Here is a 24049-nt window from a genome sequence, read left to right as displayed (position 1 = left end):
GGAAGGAAAGACACAGACGGGGAGAGACACGGGGAGACTCGGAGGGAGACGCAGCGATGCGTTGACACGAGAGGGGTCGCCCGCACGCGCTGGGATTTGCCAGTCGTTGACAATCACCTCGAGTGATAAAATGAGCACAACTTTGTCGTTGACATCCACTGGATGGACGTCCCACGGGATGGACTCTACCTCGCCATAGCAACGTGGAACGTCCACGAGCGCGCCACCTCGTGGCCCGGGGCGCGTTGCGGCCTCTGACTCGGCCACTGCCCCGCAACGCGGCGCCAAAGCTGGGGAGCTCAGCAGGGCTCGAGCCTGGACGGTGTCCGGATGGGCGACCACCACCAGCAACCACCACCACAACCAACCAACCACCACCAACCACCATCCCCACCCACTACCACCAACTACCACCTCCACGGTGCCCTGCGGGCTGCTGCGGGGAGTGACTCATGCAGCCAGCTATGGCTGCAGAGTTTGGTAGCACATGTTGTTTATGTCGTTTATTGTGTAAATTTGGTCACAGTTCCTATGAACCACTGTTTCATTGCGTTTATGGCTTTATTTTGGTGATCTTCGAAAAGTGTATTGGTTTGGCCATGTTTGTTTATTGTAGTACAGAGTTAGACTGATAGCCTTCATCTAAGTTGTCTTGTGGTTGTTGTTGTTGACTTGCATCCCACTGGGATTTTTGCACAGCGTTGGTGTACGGTGATTGTTCTACAATATTTAGCTGTCTTTTCTTGGATTTTCTGTTTGCACTTAGTCACATATTCACTTGAGGATGTTTTTTGTTCATGTTTTTTGTTTGTTGCTGTTGCACCCGATTCAAGAGCCGAATGGCTCACAGGGCTACACCTAATAAATGAACTTGAACGTGGCGAGCAGCAGAAGGCGGCACGGCACAATCCCATTGTTGTACTGCGCTTCTATGCCCCCGCGGCTACCGACACGCACCAAGACGAGGGGGCCCCACAATGGGATCTTGCATAGCCCCCCACCCACGTTGTAGCAGGGGGCTGAGCCCCTGGTGGGCCCGGACCCTGCACCGCTCTCACCTGTAACTTTTCTCCCCGGCCAGGGAGTAGCGACCGGCTGGGAGCCCTCGTGGGCCTGAGGACGGTGTGTACCAAGATGAGATGATTGACAAACAAGACTCAGTGTTTTTTGCAATTTTTAAAATATATTTTGATTGCCTTATGGGTCGAAAATGATCACCATATCCCGAAATAAAGGTACAAGTCTTACATTTTTTCTCATTGCAAATATTCTAAATCATTGATTTTCTACACCAATGCTTTAAAAATAGACAATGTTTGCAATATACAGATTTCATAAAACAATATTTACAACCATGAATACAAAATATGGACCTTAAAGACATTTCCTAATACTAAATATTTAATACATGAGGTGTCTAAAACAATGGCTATCTGTCACTGAAATTATGGATCTTCCAGACCAGTGGTCCCCACCCTTTCTAGACCCACGTTCACTGCCAACCCTCTACACGTGAGAAAGAACTTGCAGTAACAAAAGGATGACTATGTGTGGCCTTGTGGATTGCCATGGACTGCGATCTAGAGGTCAGGAACCACTTCCTAACCGTAAATAGTTTACAGTTTATTATTTTTTTTAAACAGTTTTTTCTAGAATTGCCCTGTGAGCTAAGAAGCTCTTGAATCGGGTTTCATCAACAAAACAGAAACACTGTCAAATTAAAAACATAACGTTTGCAACAGGTCGCGTAAAAATAAACAAAACTGAACATTAAGATTCAAGAAACATCGCAAAATAGTGCATCTAGAGCGAGGAATAACATTCGATAAAATATTGCAAAAAGAGAAATAGAAACGCCTTTGCTAAAATAGTTTTCCTGTGCAAACAACAAATTCGAAGTAACACTAGTAATCATAACAATCACCATGACATTGCATACATTACAACAGCACAAGACGCATATTCTGAATAATAATACATATAAATAAATAAACACAGCATGGGTGAGTGAGATCGTTTACCAGTTGTAAAAATACAATGTACATATATGTTAATTTGTGGCAAGTTTAAGGCATGTACAAAAATAATTAGTGACAAAATGTGTCAAACATTCCCAGTGCAGGAACCCTTTGAGTCAGACCTGTGCATTGCGTTTACGATGCATGCACTGATTCTGGTCCCTTCAAACCACACACAATTCAGACTGCACGACTTACCACCCCTTTCCTTTCGCTCACACTTGTACACACAACTCGCACATTGGCTCAGGTTCACATACAGACGCACAATGCTGACACATTCAGTAGAGCAGGAAGGGGCTGTAGGGAATCTGCATGGAGCTCAGGAGAGAAGGAAAACAGCGGTGGTGCAGCCCAGGTGAGGAGAGACACAGGGGAGAGACAGAGAGAAAGGAGGGAACTTCTGGAGTCTGTTGAGGAACGCAACGTAACATTTCCCTGCGTACACACACACGCAAACACATGTATATAAACATGTCATTACGTCGTTTTAACTCAGTTCAGCTGAGCCAAGTCAAACACATTGTGCGTCGGTGCACAGCGGTTATCACGTGGCGGTTAGCGCTTCGCTCCGAGCCCGGCGACCCGACTTCGATTCCCGTTCGCGGCCAACACCGGTGACGATTATCGATTTTGAATAATTGATTTCAACTTGGCTCAGCTGAACTCACTTCTGAGTGGGGGGTGAGTGTAGACGTACTGTACAACTCACGCATGTGCTGCCACCTTCAGTGCCATCGTGGCGTATGTAGCTACGAGTGCTCGTTGTAATCGGTGCAACCCTTCAACACAACTCATTCACTACTCAGGCGAAGATCATTAAAAATGTAGGTGAAGGTAACATCTTTCTTTTTTAATGCTGTTCATGATTTAGTGCTTTTTTTCCACTAAAATTGTTTTCTGCTCGAGTCTTTGCTTTAAAATGTCACATTCGTTTTTCTGTTAAGAAAATAAAGTGTAGAGGGCTGCTTCGAAATGCTAATGAAGTTGGTTTTCAATCAAGTGTTTTATAAGTTTTAATGCTGTTTAGCGATTCTTTAACTCAGAATTGGTTATAAATGTGTGTACGTCGTGTTGTAAAGTTTTGTACACATAGAGTTCCTAGTTGGACATGTAAAGTACGTATTTTGGTTGCTAAGTATGAAACACAACACATTTCCCTAAGGTACGGTCTCTTTCCCTACCTTATTTCATTGTTTCGTATGGGAGAAACTGCATCGCTTTGCATCGCATAGGCAAAGTTTATGCTCTTACGGCCCCTATCTCCCCTCCATTAACACGTAGTATCCCTATAAAGGAAAAATCCCTGCTATACATTGTTTCGTTATAAGTCGCCACTTTTCGGTCCCGAACCCCGACATATATTGGGGACGCCCTGAACAGATGGATGAGAGGTAGCGGAGAGTCTATGGAGGGTCGTGTCGGTGCAGAGTGCGATGTCTCAGTCGATTGGGGACCGGATTCGGAGCCAGTGGGGGGATCTGAGGATTGGGATGATGAAGTTTAATTTACAGAAGCTGTGATGGGAGGCAGCAGTACAATTCTGGATCGTGTGGAATTTAGCGGTGAGAGATTTGAAGTGGCCAAAGAGGAGTGTGGAGAGTCACAGTGAGGGAGAGAGATGTCAAAAGCACGATCTGGAAACAATCAGCTCATGAACCACAGGCAGTCAGCACTGCACTCCCGCATGGTACTGTGGGTAAGAGTGGCTCTACGTGCTGGCCAGGGTGGTCACAGGGGAGCCCACAGAAGATTTCTTCAAACAGTGTCCATGCCTTTGTATCCGTTGTCCTCCTTGTGTCCATTCACCATCATCAGTGGATGCCCATTCTCCTCCACATCACCGTGCACGTCTGCTTGCCCATCGCCACTGAGGAACAAGAACACGAGTTTACAAACCGCACGGTGCCTGCACTCAGCAACACCTGGACACAGTTCACGGGGAATGACCCCCCAGGTGCTCAGTGGTGCCGACTCAGCGCCTCTGAGAACCCAGCCCAGATTCTTGCGTTCACGTTCATTGGTGAGGAGCTGGGCTGGGGGGATACTGGCCTGGGTGGGGTGGAGGCACCTGAGTGAGCGGGGGGAGCTCCAAGACGACCAAGGGTGTCTCTTGATGAAGAGGATGACAGCCGTAGATGCCAGGATCATGCCCACCACAACTATGACCACCATCACCACCGCTGCCACCGTCTCCACCGTCTCCCCGCGTGACTGTGGAGCTGCAGAGACACGGACGGCGGTGTTAAGAACCAAAGACTGAGACAGAGAGGGACTCAACGAGACCCCACTCGCACCCAGCACCACCGCCTCACTCAGCGACTCAACACGGCTTCACGTGCAGCAGGGAGAGACCACTCACTCAACACGGCTTCATGTGCAGCAGGGAGAGACCACTCACTCAACACGGCTTCAAGTGCAGCAGGGAGAGACCACTCGCTCAACACGGCTTCACTTGCAGCAGGGAGAGACCACTCACTCAACACGGCTTCACGTGCAGCAGGGAGAGGCCACTTACTCAACACGGCTTCATGTGCAGCAGGGAGAGACCACTCACTCAACACGGCTTCACATGCAGCAGGGAGAGACCAGAGGTCGCAACCAGGTACCCGATACCCGGCTACCCGTACCCGGCCCGGTACGGGTAGCCGTTTGCGACCCTGGTGGGGCCGGGTACGGGTACGGGTAGCCGTTTGCGACCCTGGTGCGGCCGGGTACGGGTAGGCCGTGAGTCACTGGTGAGTCACCGTTTGTCACTCAGTTCCCAACATCTTGTCTCTTCTCACAATTCAAGTTCCTAGAATCAACCCACCCGCGCCTGCAACATGGCTTCATCCCAGAGGTCGCAATCGGGTACCCGATACCCGTACCCTCCCCGATACCCGGCGGGGTACGGGTAGCCAGGTATCGGGTAGGGTACGGGTACCCGTTTGCGACCCTGGTGCGGCCGGGTACGGGTACGGGTAAGGAATCAAAACCCGTTTGCGACCTCTGGGAGAGACCACTCACTCAACACGGCGTCACGTGTAGCAGGGAAAGACCACTCACTCAACAAGGCTTTCCATGCAGCAGGGAGAAACCACTCACTCAACACGGCTTCATGTGCAGCAGGGAGAGTCTCTGCCGAGATTCCTCTCTGTACAACGACCGCTCTCCAGCTCTGCACCCTCCACCCTGTGATCTGTGACCCTTGACCTCCCACCCACCACCGTCTGCACGAGCGACGGTGCGAGTCACAGCGCCACCGTGTGGTGAGCACGATGCTCCCCTCTCATTCACCTGCAGCCGTCACGTTCAGCTTCACTTCTCGTTCCACCTTCCAGTTGATCGTCCCACAGCTTGTACAAATGACATCGCACTTAAACACGGGGCTGAGGGTCCTGGAGACGTTGAGGAGCATGAGGGAGCAGTCGCCCTTTTCCTTGTCTCCCGTAAACTCAGCTATTCCAAGCCAGGGATTCCCGAGTTGCGAGTCATAGATCTGGAATGGTACAAAACACAAATTGGAACATTAACCACAATTCTACTATGATCAAATCACAATGAACCTGAACTAATTGGATCTTGATAGCCAAGCAGGGTTGAGCTTGCTTCATACCTTGACTCGGGATGCCAGGGGTTGTAGGCTTGGGCTGCAAGATGGCCAGGATATTGTGATACAGCCATGAGTTTTGGTTTGCAGATAGTGTTAAAGATTGGTTCTATCTATGGTTTGAGTCTGTGTAGAGCTTTGCCCATTATCCCTTTGCGTGGTGGGGTTTTAATCCTGGTTCTCCGTTTTCTTCTCAACATGATTCCAAACCCTCACGAACTCAAATGGCAGGATACTGCTTATAAATAGAGTCTTGAGACTCGGTGCGATATTCCTGTCTGATTATGCGACTATTTCATTATCTGGAACAAAACAAACCCCAAATAACGTTGTATTACTCTCAGTTACCGAGTTGACGTGGAAGGAGGTTCTCACATTGATTATATCATCTGTGCATGCTTACTATGTAGCCTGTGGGCATCGTGAGCCACGTGATGTAGAGGCCACTCGAGATGGTCGGTGGTGAGGAGAATGAGCAGGGAAAAGTCACGTTCTCTCCCTCCGTCACATCCACACTCTCCGGCAGGAAGAGCTGCAGCTTCACAGCAGATGTTACAGCTACACAAAGAGAGAGAGAGATCGGTCACTCATGATAAATGTCTCGACAGAGAGAGATCAGCTAAACTCTATCACTATAAACAATACAGATGTCTAGATAGAGACCGGTTACTGTTGTTAAAGTGCTCATCACAGGTTTACTCAGCAAAAGCAGAGCCAGAGGGAGTCTAGATGCAGGCGTTACACACAGCGGTGCTGTAACATTCACCTTTACAATGACCCAGTATCAGTGAATAACAAAACAAGGAGCTCACTGAAGAGCAGCTATTTCATAGAAAGATCGCTCAGCTGGTGAGTGAGCGCGTTGGATAGGTCATGGACCAAATGTCACGACTGCCTCCCTCACCGTCAGTGCTCACGTGGTCACACGGGTAGCGTGCGGGACACGTCTCAGCGCAGCGCGACCACGGGAGGCACTGCAGGGGCTGAGCCGTGCCGTGAACAAGTCGAGATGCATGTTTGTTGAAAAATTATAAATGTTGCACCAGGCCCTGCTTGGCCCTAGGCGAAATTCCGATGTCTTATGAGGCCAGGGTGGTTTGGTTCTGGCTCAGTGCAGCAAACTGCAGTGGAAAACCACCAGGACCGTCAGGACTCTGGGCTGGCACGGCTCGGCTGTGCCGGTGGGAAAGGGGTCTGAAGGAGACCGCTCCACGTGTGCTGGGTGAGTGCTTCTCGGTGTGAACTCACGCAGGAGGGAGATGAACGCTGTGACCAGGAGCCACTTCATGGTGCCTCCGTCTCCTGATGAACACAGAAGAGAATGGTTCATCACATCTCTCGCTCCACTCACCACCAGCGGTTAAAGTGGGGCAGGGTGAGCCGGAATGCATTCCAATGAGGGAACAGACGGTTTGGTAGAGCAGCAATAGAGCACAGACATCAGTGAAATACATAAATGTGTCTTTACTACGGATGCGGAGCACAGGCAGAGAGGCAAGTTTCAAGTTTCATTTATTAGGTATAGCCCTGTGAGCCATTCGGCTCTTGAATCGGGTGCAACCGCAACAAACAAAAAAACAAAAACATGAACAAGAAAACATCTTAAAGTGACTATGTGCAAACAGAAAATCCAAGAAAAGACAGCCAAATATTGCAGAAATAGCACCGTACACCAACACTGTGTGCAAAAATCCCAGTGGGATGCAAGTCAAACAACTAGGCCTGATATGCCAAGCCGCCAGCAACAAACTGCACTGTTGAAGGTGTAATCGATAAAGGGAACACGCTTCTTGTAAGAGACGGTGATGGGAGAGAATTTACAAATAGAGAGCATTGCGAGGTAATGAGAGCTCGGGGTAAGCATCTACATCAGATGTGAGGTAGATGCTTACCCCAAGCTCTCATTACTCTGATAATGCATTGTCTTTGAATTGTGCGCCTTTTGGCGTCATCTGGTCAAACACCATATGAGACCAGGCTCTAAGAAAAGCTGTCTCTGGTGTGGACCAATCAGTTTCAAAGACAATGCATAAATGATCAGAGTATTGTTTTTTGTTTGCATTTGACTGCAAGTATTGTGGTTAATGTAAACATGATTCGTTGCAAAAGGTGTCAGTTTTGTTGCCAGAAAAAAGGGGAAAACCCCTATTAGTATAGTGTTGGATTTGTCTGCTATGCATTTCCACGCGACAAGCGACTTCGTTGAGCTTCTGAACAAGAGCTACATCGCTCAGTGGGGCCTTACTTGGTCAAATAAAAATAGTTTAGTTTGTTTCAGAGAATACAAGTAACACGTAACAAGCGCCTTCGTATATCTGTCCCTCCACGTGAAAGTACACAAATATGTTGACTCATCCCATCAGCCACACGACCTTCTAGGAGTGAATCATCTCAGGGGCAGCGGCTCAATGGAAGGAATTCTGGAGCGGTTTCAACATTCACGGCTCATAGGAGGCACAGAGCCCACACATCACGTGACGCAGAGAGTGTTACTGTTCATGTGAAGGACATGGTGAGAATCAGAATCCTTATTTAGACGGGAAGAATCTGATGAGCTATGAAGCTCTTTGTCGCAGATGAAGGCGTATGTTCTGCTTGTTTGTGCTACAGTGAGGGAAAAAAGTATTTGACCCCCTGCTGATTTTGTACGTTTGCCCACTGACAAAGAAATCATCAGTCTATTATTTAGGAGCCAGAAATCTTTCTGATTGAGAGGGGGTCAAATACTTATTTCCCTCAGAAATCTTTCTGATTGAGAGGGGGTCAAATACTTATTTCCCTCATTAAAATGCAAATAAATTTATAAAATTTTTTATATGCGTTTTTCTGGATGTTTTTGTTGTTATTCTGTCTCTCACTGTTCAAATAAACCTACCATTAAAATTATAGACTGATCATTTTTTTGTCAGTGGGCAAACGTACAAAATCAGCAGGGGATCAAATACTTTTTTCCCTCACTGTACTTGTTTAGGTTTCATAACTGAAGATGTTAAACACCTGTTGATTTCATGTGTCCTCGATTAACAACCATAATAAGTGCAACAAACGTGAGATTTTTTACTTTGGAAAATTATTGAATTCACCATGGGACGTTTTTGCCAGTATCAAAGTGCAGGGTGTTGTAAAAATATGGACCCAATTTCACAGCAGTATACATTGAAATTGGGTCCATCTTTTTAAAACACCCTGTATAAAAAATAAAAATAGCTGTTTACATTTCTGTCATATTCTGTTTAGTTCAATGTATTGTCGATTATTGAGGATGCATTAAATACGTTATTCAAACGTGTTGTACATGTTTTCGAACAGATATGAAGAATAGAACACAGCAAATATCACCACGATGCCATGAACACCTTCAAGACGGATCTATTCACACTTTGTGTGCAGGATCAATAAAGGTTGTGATTTTGATGAGTACTCACCACAGCCTGCCCCGTGACTCTCTTCTTGTCCCGTGTCTCTCTTCCTGTCCCGTCTGTCTCTCTTGTCACGCGTCTTTCTAGAGGTGACACGATGACGTCACTGTTGTCATCCGGCGACCCCATTGGCCGCAACGAGGCGAGGGCCGCCCACCGCACGGTCCGCAGCCAATCAGCGATGCCCGCACGCAATCTCGCGTCTCGATCTTTTTCCGTTGTGAGCGATGCGTGTACTGCAATCAGATAAGTTAGTGTCGCTACCCCCGTGTGAGTCCCGGCCTTCAAAGGCGCTGCTCGCTTACGGAATCCGCGCCGACCTGTTAGCAACCTGTATAACCCCCACTACCCTCACGGCCCCCCACAACCACACAACTCCCACTACCCCCACGGCCCCCCACAACCCCCACTACCCCCACGGCCCCCCACAACCACACAACCCCCACTAACCCCACGGCCCCCCCACAACCACACAACCCCCACTACCCCCACGGCCCCCCCACAACCACACAACCCCCACTAACCCCACGGCCCCCCCACAACCACACAACCCCCACTAACCCCACGGCCCCCCCACAACCACACAACCCCCACTAACCCCACGGCCCCCCACAACCACACAACCCCCACTAACCCCACGGCCCCCCCACAACCACACAACCCCCACTAACCCCACGGCCCCCCCACAACCACACAACCCCCACTACCCCCACGGCTGTATCAGCTATCGTGCTGTGACGGTTCTACCTGAAGACGGAAGCTTGTGTTGCCTCCGAAACGTCGTGATTTGTATTTTTTTATTTTACTTTTTTTAATAAAAATGTTTTTACCTACGTGACTTTACCGAAAAAACCTAAGAATATGGATGACATTGTTAGTGTGTGTAGTAGTGGGGAGCGGTAGTGTAGTGGTTAGCCCACTGCGCTATGAACCTGGCGACCCGAGTTCGATTCCCTTTCACGGCCAAAATAAGTAACGATTATCTGAACCGATCCTGGGCCTCCCCTGGGTCGACTCAGCCTCAAATGAGAACCCGGTGCGATGCGCAGTAAACATCGCCAGTAGGGAGACAAAGAAGTTCAAGTTAATTTATTAGGTAAAGCCCTGTGAGCCATTCGGCTCTTGAATCGGGTGCAACCGCAACAAACAAAAACATGAACAAAAAACATCTTAAAGTGACTATGTGACTGAGTGCAAACAGAAAATCCAAGAAAAGACAGCGAAATATTGCAGAAAAAAACACCGTACACCAACGCTGTGTGCAAAAATACCAGTGGGATGCAAGTCAAACAACCAACAACAACCACAAGACAACTTAGATTAAGGCCATCAGTCTAACTCTGTACTACAACAAACATGACTAAACCAAAACACTTTTCGAAATCACCAAAATAAAGCCATGAAAGCAATGAAAAAGTGATCATAGGAACTGTCCGGGCGTGGTCCCTGCCACCCACCCCTCGTGTGCCGCTTCCGCCTCCGTGTGTGCTCGCTGCCAGCACTTGCCCCAGCGATCTGTGAAGGCTACACGGGGTATCTTTGTGTGAGTGCTCAATGGTGGTTGTTTTGCTCTTCTCGCTCTGCTGAGCAGATTTGCTTTGGCGATAGCGCGGAGCGACTTGCGACCCGCTGAGCTGCGAGTCGGGCGGGTAACAGCAACACGCACTGCGATCACTGAGCGAGTGAGCTGGGGACACACGGGACACACGGCTCCCACGACCCCCACGGCACCCACGGCACCTACGACCCCCAGGGTCCCCACGGCACCCACGGCACCCACGACACCCACGACCCCCACGGCACCCACGGCACCCACGACCCCCACGGCACCCACCCACTGGCGAGAGGCGGCTCAACCCGGCCGCGTGTCAACTCTAGCGCTGTCCCGTGACTCCGTCTGGTGTTTCGTCATCCACAGCGTGGTTGTGTTTGGTGATAATCATCGTCATTGCAGCTGGCACCGTTTTGTGTATAAGCGCTCCCGTCCTCTGGGACCCTTCAGCAAGCCGCAGTGACCGGCGTGGTGAAGTATGGTCAAACTTCACCCCCACGCACACAGAGGCGTGGTTGTGAGTGGTGGGGGTGACCACACTCTACCCCTCCACCCCAGCACCACCACGAACACTGCAGATTTTGCTGGGCGGGCAGAGGCGGTGGGGGAGCAGGAGCAGCGGGAGCAGCAACAGCAGGAGGAGCAGCAGCAGCAGAAGCAGCAGGAGCAGCAGAAGCCAGAGCAGCAGCAGCAGGAGCAGCAGCAGCAGCAGGAGGAGCAGCAGCAGGAGGAGGAGCAGCAGCAGGAGGAGCAGCAGCAGCAGGAGGAGCAGCAGCAGCAGGAGGAGCAGCAGCAGCAGGAGGAGCAGCAGCAGCAGGAGGAGCAGCAGCAGCAGGAGGAGCAGCAGCAGCAGGAGGAGCAGCAGCAGCAGGAGGAGCAGCAGCAGCAGGAGGAGCAGCAGCAGCAGGAGGAGCAGCAGCAGCAGGAGCAGCAGCAGCAGGAGCAGCAGCAGCAGGAGCAGCAGCAGCAGGAGCAGCAGCAGCAGGAGCAGCAGCAGCAGGAGCAGCAGCAGCAGGAGCAGCAGCAGCAGGAGCAGCAGCAGCAGGAGGAGCGATGCGCCCACACGGGAGTGGTCGCCTCCACGCGCTGGGATTCTCCAGTCGCTGTCCATCGCCTCGCGTGAGCCAGCCCCCCTCACTCGCAAGGCTCAAGTTCAACTCCTGCTCCGGGCTCCACTTCGCCAATCATTTATCTTAGCGGCTGGGGGTCGATAAAATCAGTACAATTTTGTCGTTGATATCCACGGGATGGACGTCCCACGAGATGGATTCCACCTCGCCATAGCAACGTAGAACATCCACCCACCAACCACCACCACGATGGCTGCTGTAGGGCGCCGTGGTGAGCAGCAGAAGGCTTCGCGGCACAACATCCCATTGTTGTACTGCGCTTCTATGCCCCCTCGGCTACCGACACGCACCAAGGGGAGGGGTCCCCACAATGGGATCTTGCATAGCCCATCCTCTCCCCTCGTTATAGAAGGGGGCTGAGCCCCTGCTGGGCCCGGACCCTGCGGGGTTGAGCCTAGGTCTCAGCAAAGTAAGGTAAATGGTAAAAAGCAACGAGCCTGCCTTTACCCTACCCCCATACAAATTACCCCATTACAGGGTATTTACTGGGGTACTACACATGAAAAAGGTTTATAACGGTAAATGCTGGTAGAGCGCTTTATACATATAGAATACTCTCGATGATTCCAATTTTACACGCTTATTGTTGTCGTTGTCGTATCCTCAAATCTTGTAACTCAATTTTAACCCAATTGCCAATGTGGTATCGACTGCAAACTTGGTATACGTATGTCATACTGATAAAAATAGCATATTCTATCATAAAAAACGTATTTTTAAACATTCTTTTTTATGTTATGTTTCGGCTTGAGTCTAATTGTCCACGGTAAACTGACGTTGGCTGTAAATCACCACGGTCCCCTTACGTTATGGCAGCTTCTGGGGGCCACTTCCTGGAGTCGTGGAGTTCTGCCATTACTCGTGCATTTCATAAAAACGTATTTAAAAAAAAGTTTAAAAAATATATTATTAAATGGAGGCCATGGACTGCGCCACGGAGCTTCTAGCGGTAAACAAGGTACCGTATTTACCGGGTAATACTTCGCGCTACCTTTACCCTACCCTTTACCTTACCCCTTGGCATGTCGACACCTCTACCTTTACCCTTTTACCCGGTAAAAAGGGTCAATTACCTTACCTTGCCGAGGCCTAGTTGAGCCCCTGGTGGGCCTGGTCCCTGCATCGCTCTCGCTTGGAACTTTTCTCCCCGGCCAGGGAGTAGCGACCGGCTGGGAGCCCTCGTTGGCTTCAGGGCGGTGTGGACCAAGAGGAGGTGATTGACAGACAAGTCTCGGTGTTCTTTGTAAAAAAATATATATATATTTTGATTGCCTAATGAATCTAAAACGATCACTATATCCCGAAATAAAGGTACAAGTCTTTTACACCGATTTTTTCTCATAGTAAATATATAAATAATTGTTTTTCCCACACCAATGCTTTTACATATAAGCCAATGTTTGCAATATACAGATTTCATAAAACAATATTTACATCCGCTGTGAGCGATGCGTGTAAGATAAGTTTGTTTCACCACTCTCGTGTGAGTTAAGGCATTTTATGGTGCGGAATCCGCCCCGACCTGTTAGCAACCTGTATAACCCCCACTACCCTCACGGCCCGCAACAACCACACAACCCCCACTACTCCCACGCCCCCCCACAACCACACAACCCCCACTACCCCCACGCCCCCCCATAACCACACAACCCCCACTACCCCCACGCCCCCCCACAACCACACAACCCCCACTACCCCCACGCCCCCCCATAACCACACAACCCCCACGGCCCCCCATAACCACACAACCCCCACTACCCCCACGCCCCCCCACAACCACACAACCCCCACTACCCCCACAACCACACAACCCCCACTACCCCCACGGCCCCCCATAACCACACAACCCCCACTACCCCCACGCCCCCCCACAACCACACAACCCCCACTAACCCCACGGCTGTATCAGCTATTGTGCTGTGACGGTTCTACCTGAAGACGGAAGCTTGTGTTGCCTCCGAAACGTCGTGATTTGTATTTTTTTAATTTTACTTTTTTTCATTGAAATTTTTTTACCTACGTGACTTTACCGAAAAAACCTAAGAATATGGATGACATTGTTAGTGTGTGTAGTAGTGGGGAGCGGTAGTGTAGTGGTTAGCCCACTGCGCTATGAACCTGGCGACCGAGTTCGATTCCCTTTCACGGCCAACATCAGTGACGATTATCTGAACCGATCCTGGGCCTCCCCTGGGTCGACTCAGCCTCAAATGAGAACCCGGTGCGATGCGCAGTAAACATCGCCAGTAGGGAGACGAAGGCGTTCAAGTTCAAGTTCATTTATTAGGTGTAGCCCTGTGAGCCATTCGGCTCTTGAATCGGGTGCAACCGCAACAAACAAAAACATGAACAAAAAAACATCTTAAAGTGAATATGTGACTGAGTGCAAACAGAAAATCCAAGAAAAGACAGCGAAATATTGCAGAAAATAACACCGTACACCAACGCTGTGTGCAAAAAATACCAGTGGGATGCAAGTCAAACAACCAACAACAACCACAAGACAACTTAGATTAAGGCCATCAGTCTAACTCTGTACTACAACAAACAAACATGACTAAACCAAAACACTTTTCGAAATCACCAAAATAAAGCCATGAAAGCCATGAAACAGTGATCATAGGAACTGTCCGGGCGTGGTCCCTGCCACCCACCCCCTCGTGTGCCGCTTCCGCCTCCGTGTGTGCTCGCTGCCAGCACTTGCCCCAGCGATCTGTGAAGGCTACACGGGGTATCTTTGTGTGAGTGCTCAAGGGTGGTTGTTTTGCTCTTCTCGCTCCGCTGAGCAGATTTGCTTTGGCGATAGCGCGGAGCGACTTGCGACCTGCTGAGCTGCGAGTCCTGCGGGTAACAGCAACACGCGCTGCGATCACTGAGTGAGTGAGCTGGGGACATACGGCTCCCACGGCCCCCACGGCACCCACCCACTGGCGAGAGGCGGCTCAACCGGCCGCGTGTCAACTCTAGCGCTGTCCCGTGACTCCGTCTGGTGTTTCGTCGTCCACAGCGTGGTTGTGTTTGGTGATAATCATCGTCATTGCAGCTGGCACCGTTTTGTGTATAAGCGCCCCGTCCTCTGGGACCCTTCAGCAAGCCGCAGTGACCGGCGTGGTGAAGTATGGTCATACTTCACCCCCACGCACACAGAGGCGTGGTTGTGAGTGGTGGGGGTGCCCACACTCTACCCCTCCACCCCAGCACCACCACGAACACTGCAGATTTTGCTGGGCGGGCAGAGGTGGTGGGGGAGCAGCAGCAGGAGGAGTAGCAGGAGCATGAGGAGCAGGAGGAACAGCAGGAGGAGCAGCATGAGCAGCAGCAGGAGCAGCAGGAGCAGCAGCAGGAGGAGCAGCAGGAGGAGCAGCAGCAGCATGAGGAGCAGCAGCAGCAGCAGGAGGAGCAGTAGCGGGAGGAGCAGCAGCAGCGGGAGGAGCAGCAGAAGCAGCAGGAGCAGCAGAAGCCAGAGCAGCAGCAGCAGGAGCAGCAGCAGCAGCAGGAGGAGCAGCAGCAGGAGGAGCAGCAGCAGGAGCAGCAGCAGCAGCCGCAGCAGCAGCAGGAGGAGCGATGCGCCCACACAGGAGTGGTCGCCTCCATGCGCTGGGATTCTCCAGTCGCTGTCCATCGTCTCGCGTGAGCCAGGCGCCCCACTCGCAAGGCTCAAGTTCAACTCCTGCTCCGGGCTCCACTTCGCCAATCATTTATCTTAGCGGCTGGGGGTCGATAAAATCAGTACAATTTTGTCGTTGATATCCACGGGATGGACGTCCCACGAGATGGATTCCACCTCGCCATAGCAACGTAGAACATCCACCCACCAACCACCACCACGATGGCTGCTGTAGGGCGCCGTGGTGAGCAGCAGAAGGCTTCGAGGCACAACATCCCATTGTTGTACTGCGCTTCTATGCCCCCTCGGGTACCGACACGCACCAAGAGGAGGGGTCCCCACAATGGGATCTTGCATAGCCCCCCCCTCCCCTCGTTATAGCAGGGGGCTGAGCCCCTGGTGGGCCCGGACCCTGCAGGGTTGAGCCTAGGTCTCGGCAAGGTAAAAAGCAACGAGCCTACCTTTAGCCCTACTCCCATACAAATTACCCGATGACAGGGTAATTACTGGGGTACTACTACACATGAACAAGGTTTATAACGGTAAATGCTGGTAGAGCGCTTTATACATATAGAATACTCTCGATGATTCCAATTTTACACGCTTGTTGTTGTTGTCGTATCCTCAAATCTTGTAACTCAATTTTAACCCACTTGCCAATGTGGTATCGACTGCAAACTTGGTATACGTATGTCATACTGATAAAAATAGCATATTCTATCATAAAAAAACGTATTTTTAAACATTCTTTTTTATGTTATGTTTCGGCTTGGGTCTAATTGTCCACGGTAAACTGACGTTGGCTGTAAATCATCACGGTCCCCTTATGTTATGGCAGCTTCTGGAAGCACTTCCTGGAGTCGTGGAGTTCGGCCATTACTCGTACATTTCATAAAAGCGTGTTTATAATCAAGTTTTTTTTTATATTACTTATTTAATGGAGGCCATGGACTGCACCACGGAGCTTCTAGCGGTAAACAAGGCACCGTATTTACCGGGTAATACTTCGCGCTACCTTTACCCTACCGGGTAATTCTTGAGCTACCTTTACCCTACCCTTTACCTTACCCCTTGGCATGTCGACACCTCTACCTTTACCCTTTTACCCGGTAAAAAGGGTAAATTACCTTACCTTGCCGAGGCCTAGTTGAGCCCCTGGTGGGCCTGGTCCCTCCACCGCTCTCGCTTGGAACTTTTCTCCCCGGCCAGGGAGTAGCGACCGGCTGGGAGCCCTCGTTGGCTTCAGGGCGGTGTGGACCAAGAGGAGGTGATTGACAGACAAGTCTCGGTGTTCTTTGTAAAAATATATATATATTTTGATTGCCTAATGAATCTAAAACGATCACTATATCCCGAAATAAAGGTACAAGTCTTTTACACCAATTTTTTCTCATAATAAATATATAAATCATTGATTTTCCCACACCAATGCTTTAAAAATAAGCCAATGTTTGCAATATACAGATTTCATAAAACAATATTTACAACCATAAATACAAAATATGGACCTTAAAGACAAATATTTCCCAATATTGAATATCTAATACATGAGGTGCTGAAACCAATGGCTTACAGTCACTGAAAATATGGATCTTCAAGACCAGTGGTTCCCACCCTTTCTAGACCCACGTTCACTGCCAACCCTCTACACGTGGGAAGAACTCGAGGTAACAAAAGGATGACTTTGTGAGTTACATTGTGGTGTCTTCAATCGTTCTGCAGAGCAATTCCCATGGCCTTTTGGATTGCCATGCGCTGCGATCCAGAGGTTAGGAACCACTCTTCTCAACCCATATTTCCCAACTGTCATAAACACAGCATGGGTCAGCGAGATCGTTTACCAGTAGTAATAATACAATGTACATATATATTACTTCTTGGGAAGTTTAAGGCATGTACAATAATTCGTGACAAAATGTGTCAAACATTCCGAGTACAGGAACCCTTTGAGTCAGACTCGTGCATTGCGTTTACGACGCATGCACTGATTTTGGTCCATTCAAACCACACACAAGTTAGACTGCACCACAACCACTCCACTGCCACCCCCTTCCTCTCGCTCACACTTGTACACACACACACAACTCACACGTTCACTCAGGTTTACACACAGACACAATGCTGACACATTCAGTAGAGCAGGAAGGGGCTGTAGAAAATCTGCATGGAGCTCAGGAAAGAAGGAATACAGCTGTGGTGTAGCCCAGGTGAGGAGAGACACAGGGCAGAGACACAGACAAACAGGAGGGAACTTCTGGAGTCTGGACGTGAGCAGGGGGAATCTGCGGTGAGAGCGGCGGGGCGCTATGGAGTTGAGGATTCACGAATCACAGATTAGTGACACTCCCCTGAACCCACTGGATTATGAAGTGGCCAGGAATATGCAGTGGGGCAAGTGGGACGGACTCCAATCTGGGTGAACTTACTCCAGTTACCTTCCACGTGTACAAAGTGTCTTGCAACTCATGGAGCCTCGTTGAATTGTTGGGTGAGAATAAGCGAGCAGACATTGAGGGGTTGACTGAGGGTTTTGACAGAAGTCCTTGTTTGCTAGAGTGGAGAACACGTGGTGGGGAGTGCAGGGAGTCCCTGATGTTCATAGTCTCGATATACACACACCCTGCCTTGTTTTGCACTCACGTCGCTGACTTTGAGGAAGGCACTGCAATATTTCCACGCACTCGTAAACACGTCGTTTAACCAGTTCAGCCGAGCCAAGTGGGAAACATTGTGCGTGGGTGTGCAGCGGTTAGCATGCAGTGGTTAGCGCTCCGCTACGAGGCCAGCGACTCGACTTCAAGTCCCGCTCACGACCAACACTGGTGACGATTATCGATTTTGAATAATCGATTTCAATTTGGTTCGGGGTGGGGGGGTATAGAAGTACTGTACAACTCGCGCATACGCCGCCACCTTAAGTGCCATGGTGTTCTCTGGCGTGCGTAGCTACTCATCCACTCCTCAAGGTAAGATCATAAACAGGTTAAGGTAACATCTTTTTTATAATGCTGTTTAAGATAGTGCTTTTTTCCCATTAAAATGGTTTTCTACTCGAATCTTTTCTTTAAAATGCCACGAATTATTTTTCTATTAAGAAAAGGAAAACGTTTAAAGTGCAGAGGGTTGCATCGAAATGCTTATAAAGCTGGTTTTCAAGAAAGTGTTTAACAAGTTAAAATACTGTTTCACGGTTCTTGAACTCAGAATTGGTTGTGTACAGTTTGTCTTGTAAGGTTCCTAGTTTTATGTACGTGTAAAGTACGTATTTTGGTTGCTAGGTTTTAAACACACCACATTTCCCTAAGGGACGGTCCCTATCCCGACCTTATTCCATTGTCCCTATCCCACCTCCATTAACATAGTATTCCTATGGTAGGAGGAAGTCCCCACTATACGTCGTTTCGTTACGAGTCGCAACTTTTCGGTCCCTAACCGACATATTTGGGGGATCCCCTGAAGAGAGAGGAGAGGTAGCGTGTAGGTGCAGAGTGCGATGTCTCAGTCGATTGGAGACTGGATTGGGAGCCAGTGGGGGAATCTGAGGATTGGGATGATGAGGTTTCATTTACAGAAGCCGTGAGGTGAGGCAGCAGTAAGATTCTGAATCGTGTGAAATTTCGCGGTGAGGGATTTGAAATGGCCAAAGAGGAGTGTTGAGAGTCACAGAGAGGGAGAGAGATGAGAAAAGCAAGGTCTGTCAACAATCAGCTCATGAACCACAGGCAGTCGGCACTGCACTCCTGAATGGCACTGTGGGTAAGAGCGGCTCCACGTGCCGGCCAGGGTGGTCACGGGGGGGGGACCTACAGAAGATTTCTTCACACGGCGTTCATGCCTTTGTCTCCGTTTTCCCCTTGTGTCCAATCACCATCATCAGTAGATGCCCATTCACCTCCACATCACCGTGCACGTCTGCTTGCCCATCACCACTGAGGAACAAAAACACGAGTTTACAAACCGCACGGTGCCTGCACACAGCACAGTTCCCGGGGAATGATCCTAGAGGCTCAGTGGTGCCGACTCAGCGTCTGACTCAGAGTCGCCACCTCTGAGAACCGAGCCCAGCTTCCTGTATTTACGGTCATTCCTGAGGGGCTGGGTGATCCTGGAGCCTGGGCTAGAGGGCAGGGGGACGGGGGCACCTGCGTGAGTGGAGGGAGCTCCCAAACTGCTGAGGAAGCGGAATGCAGGTGACGATGACAGCCCCAAGTCCCAGGGTCACACCCATCGCCAACATCGTCTGCAGCACCCTACACCACCATTCGACCACTGGTGTGGCGGAGGTCTCCCCTTCAGGAGCGACAGTCGTGCCACTTGTGCCGCCTTGTGAACGTGGAGCTGCAGAGACACGGACGGCGGTGTCAAGCACCGACACAGAGACAGAGAGGGGGCTCAACGAGACCCCCACTCGCATCCAGCACCACCGCCTCAACCAGCGACTCAACACGGCTTCACATGTAGCAGGGAGAGACCACTCACTCAACACGGTTTCACATACAGCAGGTAGAAACCACTCACTCAACACGGCTTCACATACAGCAGGTAGAAACCACTCACTCAACACGGCTTCACATACAGCAGGTAGAAACCACTCACTCAACACGGCTTCACATACAGCAGGTAGAAACCACTCACTCAACACGGCTTCACATGCAGCAGGAAGAGACCACTCACTCAACACGGCTTCACGTGCAACGGAGAGACCACTCACTCAACACGGCTTCACAGGTAGCAGGGAGAGACCACTCAACACGGCTTCACGTGCAACAGGCAGAGACCACTCACTCAACACGGCTTCACGTGCAGCAGGGACAGATCACTCACTCAACACGGCTTCACTTGCATCAGAGATTCTCTGCTGAGGCTCTTCTCTGTACAACGACCACTCTCCAGCTCTGCACCCTCCACCCTGTGATCTGTGACCCTTGACCTCCCACCCACCACTGTCTGCACGAGCGACGGTGCGAGTCACAGCGCCAACGTGTGATGAGCACGATGCTCCCCTCTCATTCACCTGCAGCCGTCACGTTCAGCTTCACCTCTCGTTCCACCTTCCAGTCATCCGTCCCACAGTGGTAACAGTAGACGTGGCACTTAAGCACGGGGCCGAGGTTCCTGGAGATGTTCAAGAGCCTAATCGAGCAGTCGCCCTTCTCCTCGTTTCCCGCAAACTCAGCTATTTCAAGCCAGAGATTCCCAAGATGTGAGTCGTAGATCTGGAATGGCACGAAACACAAATTGGAGCATAAACCACAAGTCTACTATGATCAAGTCACAATGCATCTGAACTCATCGGATCTCGATAGCCAAGCAGGGTTGAACTTACTTAATACTTTGACTGGGAATGCCAGGGGCTGCAAGGCTGCAAGGTGGCCAGGATATTGTGATAACAGATTTGGTTTACAGGTAGCGTTAAAGAGTGGTTCTATCTATGGATTGAGTCTGTGTAGAGCTTTGCCCATTATCCCTTTGTGTGATTGTTTTTTTTCCTGGGTTCTCCGGTTTCATCTCAACATGATTCCGAACCCTCACGAACTCAAATGACAAGACCCTTCTCATTAATAGGGTCTTGAGACTCGGTGTGGCATTCCTGAGTGATTAAGCGACTTTTTTTATTTTTTGGAACATAACGTATTACTCTCTGATACGTGCGACATAGACATCAGTTACTGAGTTGAATATTCAGGGTTGCCATGGAAGGAGGTTCTCACATTTATGATATCATCTGTGCATGCTTACTGGGTAGCCTGTCGGTATCATGACCCACGAGATGAAGAGGTCACTCAAATCGGTCGACGGTGGGGAGAATGAGCAGGCAAGAGTCACGCTCTGTCCCTCCGTCACATCCAGGCTCTCTGGTAGGGAGAGTTGGAGCTTCACAGCAGACGTCACAGCTACACAGAGAGAGAGACCGGTCACTCTCATGAGAGATGTCTCGACAGAGATCAGCTAAACTCTCTCACTACAGACGTCTATACAGAGAGAGACCGTTCACTATCCTTACAGTGCTCACCACAGGTCCACTCAGCAATAGCAGAGATACTAAGATATGTCTCGATGCAGGTGTTACACACAGCGGCACTGTAACATCCACGCTTATACTGACGCAGCATCAGTGAATAACAAAAGGAGGAGCTCACTGAAGAGTGACCTAAGATTTGCTTCATTCAGCATCAGCTATTTGAGAGGAAGACCACTCACCTGGTGAGTGCCTCCCTCACCGTCAGTGCTCACGTGGTCACACGGGCGGCGTGTGGGATGAGTCTCAGCGCAGCTCGACCACGGGAGGCACCGACGCTCACGGCTACACGGGGGCCCTGGCACTGGGATCCCATCGCCATGACGTCATCGCCATGACGTCATTATGACGACCTCCATTGGACTCTCAACTGGTTCAACATCACTTCTTTTCCACTGCACACCTGAGCCATGCTGAGACTGTGCCAAGCCGATACAGCTCAGGAGGAGGCCAGACTGTTTTTCCACTGCAGGGGCTGAGCCGTACCGTGATAGAGTCGAGATGCATGTAGTCATACCTCGGTATACGACCGCTTTGGAATACGTCGAATTTAGAATTCTGACGAGAAAAAAATGTCTTCGGATACGACGTCTTGCTTGGGATACGACCCGCTTGCTAGAACTTGTATGGGTCGGGATGAGTCCCCGCGTACAGTATCCACGTATACCCCATTCACGACTGAAACAAAGCGCCGCTCCTCAGTCTGCCTGACTCTCCTTCCAAAAAGATAACATCTCCTCTTCCTCCCCTTCCTTACCACCATCCTCGTCGGCTATCAACTCCTCTCAGCAAGGTAAAGTGACGTTACATTTTTTATGCATTTATTTAAATTTATGTATGCATTTTATTAATAAGTAGTGTCTAAATTATTGTATGCAACCCCATTAAAGTATAATATGCCATATAAAATATCATTTCTTATACTCTGGAACGGATTATTTCCTTTCCCTTTCTTATGGGAAAAATGCGTTTGGCATATGTCATTTTCGGTATAAGTCCTACCTTCTGGAACGAATTAACGACTTATACCGAGGTACCACTGTATGTTGAAAATTTGAAATGCTGCACCTGGCCCTGTTTGGCCCTGGGTGGGATTCCGACGTCTTATGAGGCCAGGGCGGTTTGGTTCTGGCTCAGTGCAGCAAACTGCCAGTGGAAAACCACCAGGACCGTCAGGGCTCTGGGCTGGCACGGCTCGGCTGTGGGAAAGGGGTCTGAAGGAGACCGCTCCACGTGTGCTGGGTGAGTGCTTCTCGGTGTGAACTCACGCGGGAGGGAGATGAACGCTGCGACCAGGAGCCACTTCATGGTGCCTCCGTCTCCTGTTGAAAACAGAAGAGAGTGGTTCATCACATCTCTCGCTCCACTCACCACCAGCGGAATAAACAGACGGTGTGGCAGAGCAGAATTGCTTGGGGAAAGCGTGAGGCTACTTGTGAACCGCGGGGCTGATTTACGTGGCACGAGAGAGACCCGGTCACGGTAAATTCCACAGGCGAGCTGAGCCCAGCGAGTCACCCATCCCGCACTGAGCGAAAAGAGGAAGTCTGTGGTCACGCAATGGCGTGGAGGTTTCGTTATCGTTGTTGTGATCGCAGTGTGGATCGTGTTAACGTAGACAGAGTGAGAGACACACAGAGACAACGCGTAGACAGAGTGAGAAACACACAGAGACAACGCGTAGACAGTGATAGACACACAGAGACAACACGTAGACAGAGTGGTAGACAAAGAGACAACGCGTAGACAGAGTGATAGACACACAGAGACAACGCGTAAACAGAGTGAGAGACACACAGAGACAACGCGTAGACAGAGTGATAGACACACAGAGACAACACGTAGACAGAGTGATAGACACACAGAGACAACGCGTAGACTAGAGTGATAGACACACAGAGACAACGCGTAGACAGAGTGAGAGACACACAGAGACAACGCGTAGACAGACAACCTCACCTCTCAGCTGTGGTGATGCTGGTGGGGAGGAGCTGGGGCGTGGGGTCGCACTGAACACGCGGCCATAGCAGCAGCAGCAACAAGGCGACTGGGGGTGACTCTCGCTGGGAACTTTAAAACTGCGGGGGGCGTGGAATCCCCCTTCGCGGAGCAGCGGTCACGGCGTGGGGGGCGTGGCTGGGTGGGGGAGGGGCATTGGGGGGGGGGGGGGCAGCCTCGCACTGACCAATCAGTGTGTGGGGAGTAAACACGTTTTAATTAATTCTAGATTTGAAGCTTTCGTGACTGCAAGGATTCATATTCTTAGGTTTATTCGGTGAAGTCACGTAGGTAAAAAATTTAAATTAATAAAAGTAAAATAAAAATCACGACGTTTCGGAGGCAACAAAAGCTTCCGTCTTCAGGTGGAACAGTCACAGCACGTGACTTTACCAAAAAAACCTAAGAATACGCTTGAATTACTTTGGCAGTTTCAATGCTCGTGTTATTTTATTTGAATGCCAAAACCAAATCACATAACACGAGCATTGAAACTATTTCATTAAAACGATCAAAATACCGTACATTGCGGGAGTAACTGATAAACTAGCCAGATGTTTGGAAAAACAAAACATCCGTGTCAGATTTGGCACGGTACATAAAATCTGGTACAAAAGATAATTTACCGAAGCTACCAACAGAAGGTGTGCACAGGATTAACTGCACTTGTGGCAAATGTTATGTTATGTTGGACAAACAGGACGGATGTGATCA

General features: G+C 49.9%; 2 protein-coding genes across 3 annotated transcripts; both read right to left on the bottom strand.

The window, feature by feature from the left end:
- Positions 1-1202: 1202 nt before the first annotated feature.
- LOC133339643 (uncharacterized) lies at positions 1203-9126 on the bottom strand. Of its 2 annotated transcripts, XM_061547799.1 has the most exons (6): positions 9036-9126; positions 6859-6912; positions 6014-6168; positions 5298-5499; positions 4090-4240; positions 1203-3888 (listed from the first exon to the last, which is right to left on the bottom strand). In XM_061547799.1, the coding sequence occupies exons 2-6, from the start codon at positions 6896-6898 to the stop codon at positions 3777-3779; spliced, it is 660 nt and encodes a 219-aa protein (XP_061403783.1). In that variant the 5' UTR covers positions 6899-6912; positions 9036-9126; the 3' UTR covers positions 1203-3776. The 2 variants fall into 2 exon arrangements, with proteins under 2 accessions (XP_061403783.1, XP_061403782.1); XM_061547798.1 differs by lacking the exon at positions 9036-9126 and having other exon boundaries at positions 6859-7065.
- A 7492-nt stretch (positions 9127-16618) lies between these two features.
- On the bottom strand, positions 16619-23399 carry LOC133339656 (uncharacterized). Its single transcript, XM_061547813.1, has 6 exons — positions 23297-23399; positions 22606-22659; positions 21058-21212; positions 20333-20534; positions 19461-19656; positions 16619-19247 (listed from the first exon to the last, which is right to left on the bottom strand). Exons 2-6 carry the CDS (start codon positions 22643-22645, stop codon positions 19148-19150), a joined length of 693 nt encoding a protein of 230 aa, XP_061403797.1. The 5' UTR covers positions 22646-22659; positions 23297-23399; the 3' UTR covers positions 16619-19147.
- Positions 23400-24049: the final 650 nt, after the last annotated feature.

Source organism: Lethenteron reissneri, unplaced genomic scaffold (assembly GCF_015708825.2).
Source record: "Lethenteron reissneri isolate LAM-NWPU_2019-01 unplaced genomic scaffold, ASM1570882v1 scaffold_1938, whole genome shotgun sequence".
NCBI classification, from domain to species: Eukaryota; Metazoa; Chordata; class Hyperoartia; order Petromyzontiformes; family Petromyzontidae; genus Lethenteron; species Lethenteron reissneri.
The sequence above is the reverse complement of the archived record's forward strand: the minus strand, read 5'-3'. Positions and strand labels throughout refer to the sequence as shown.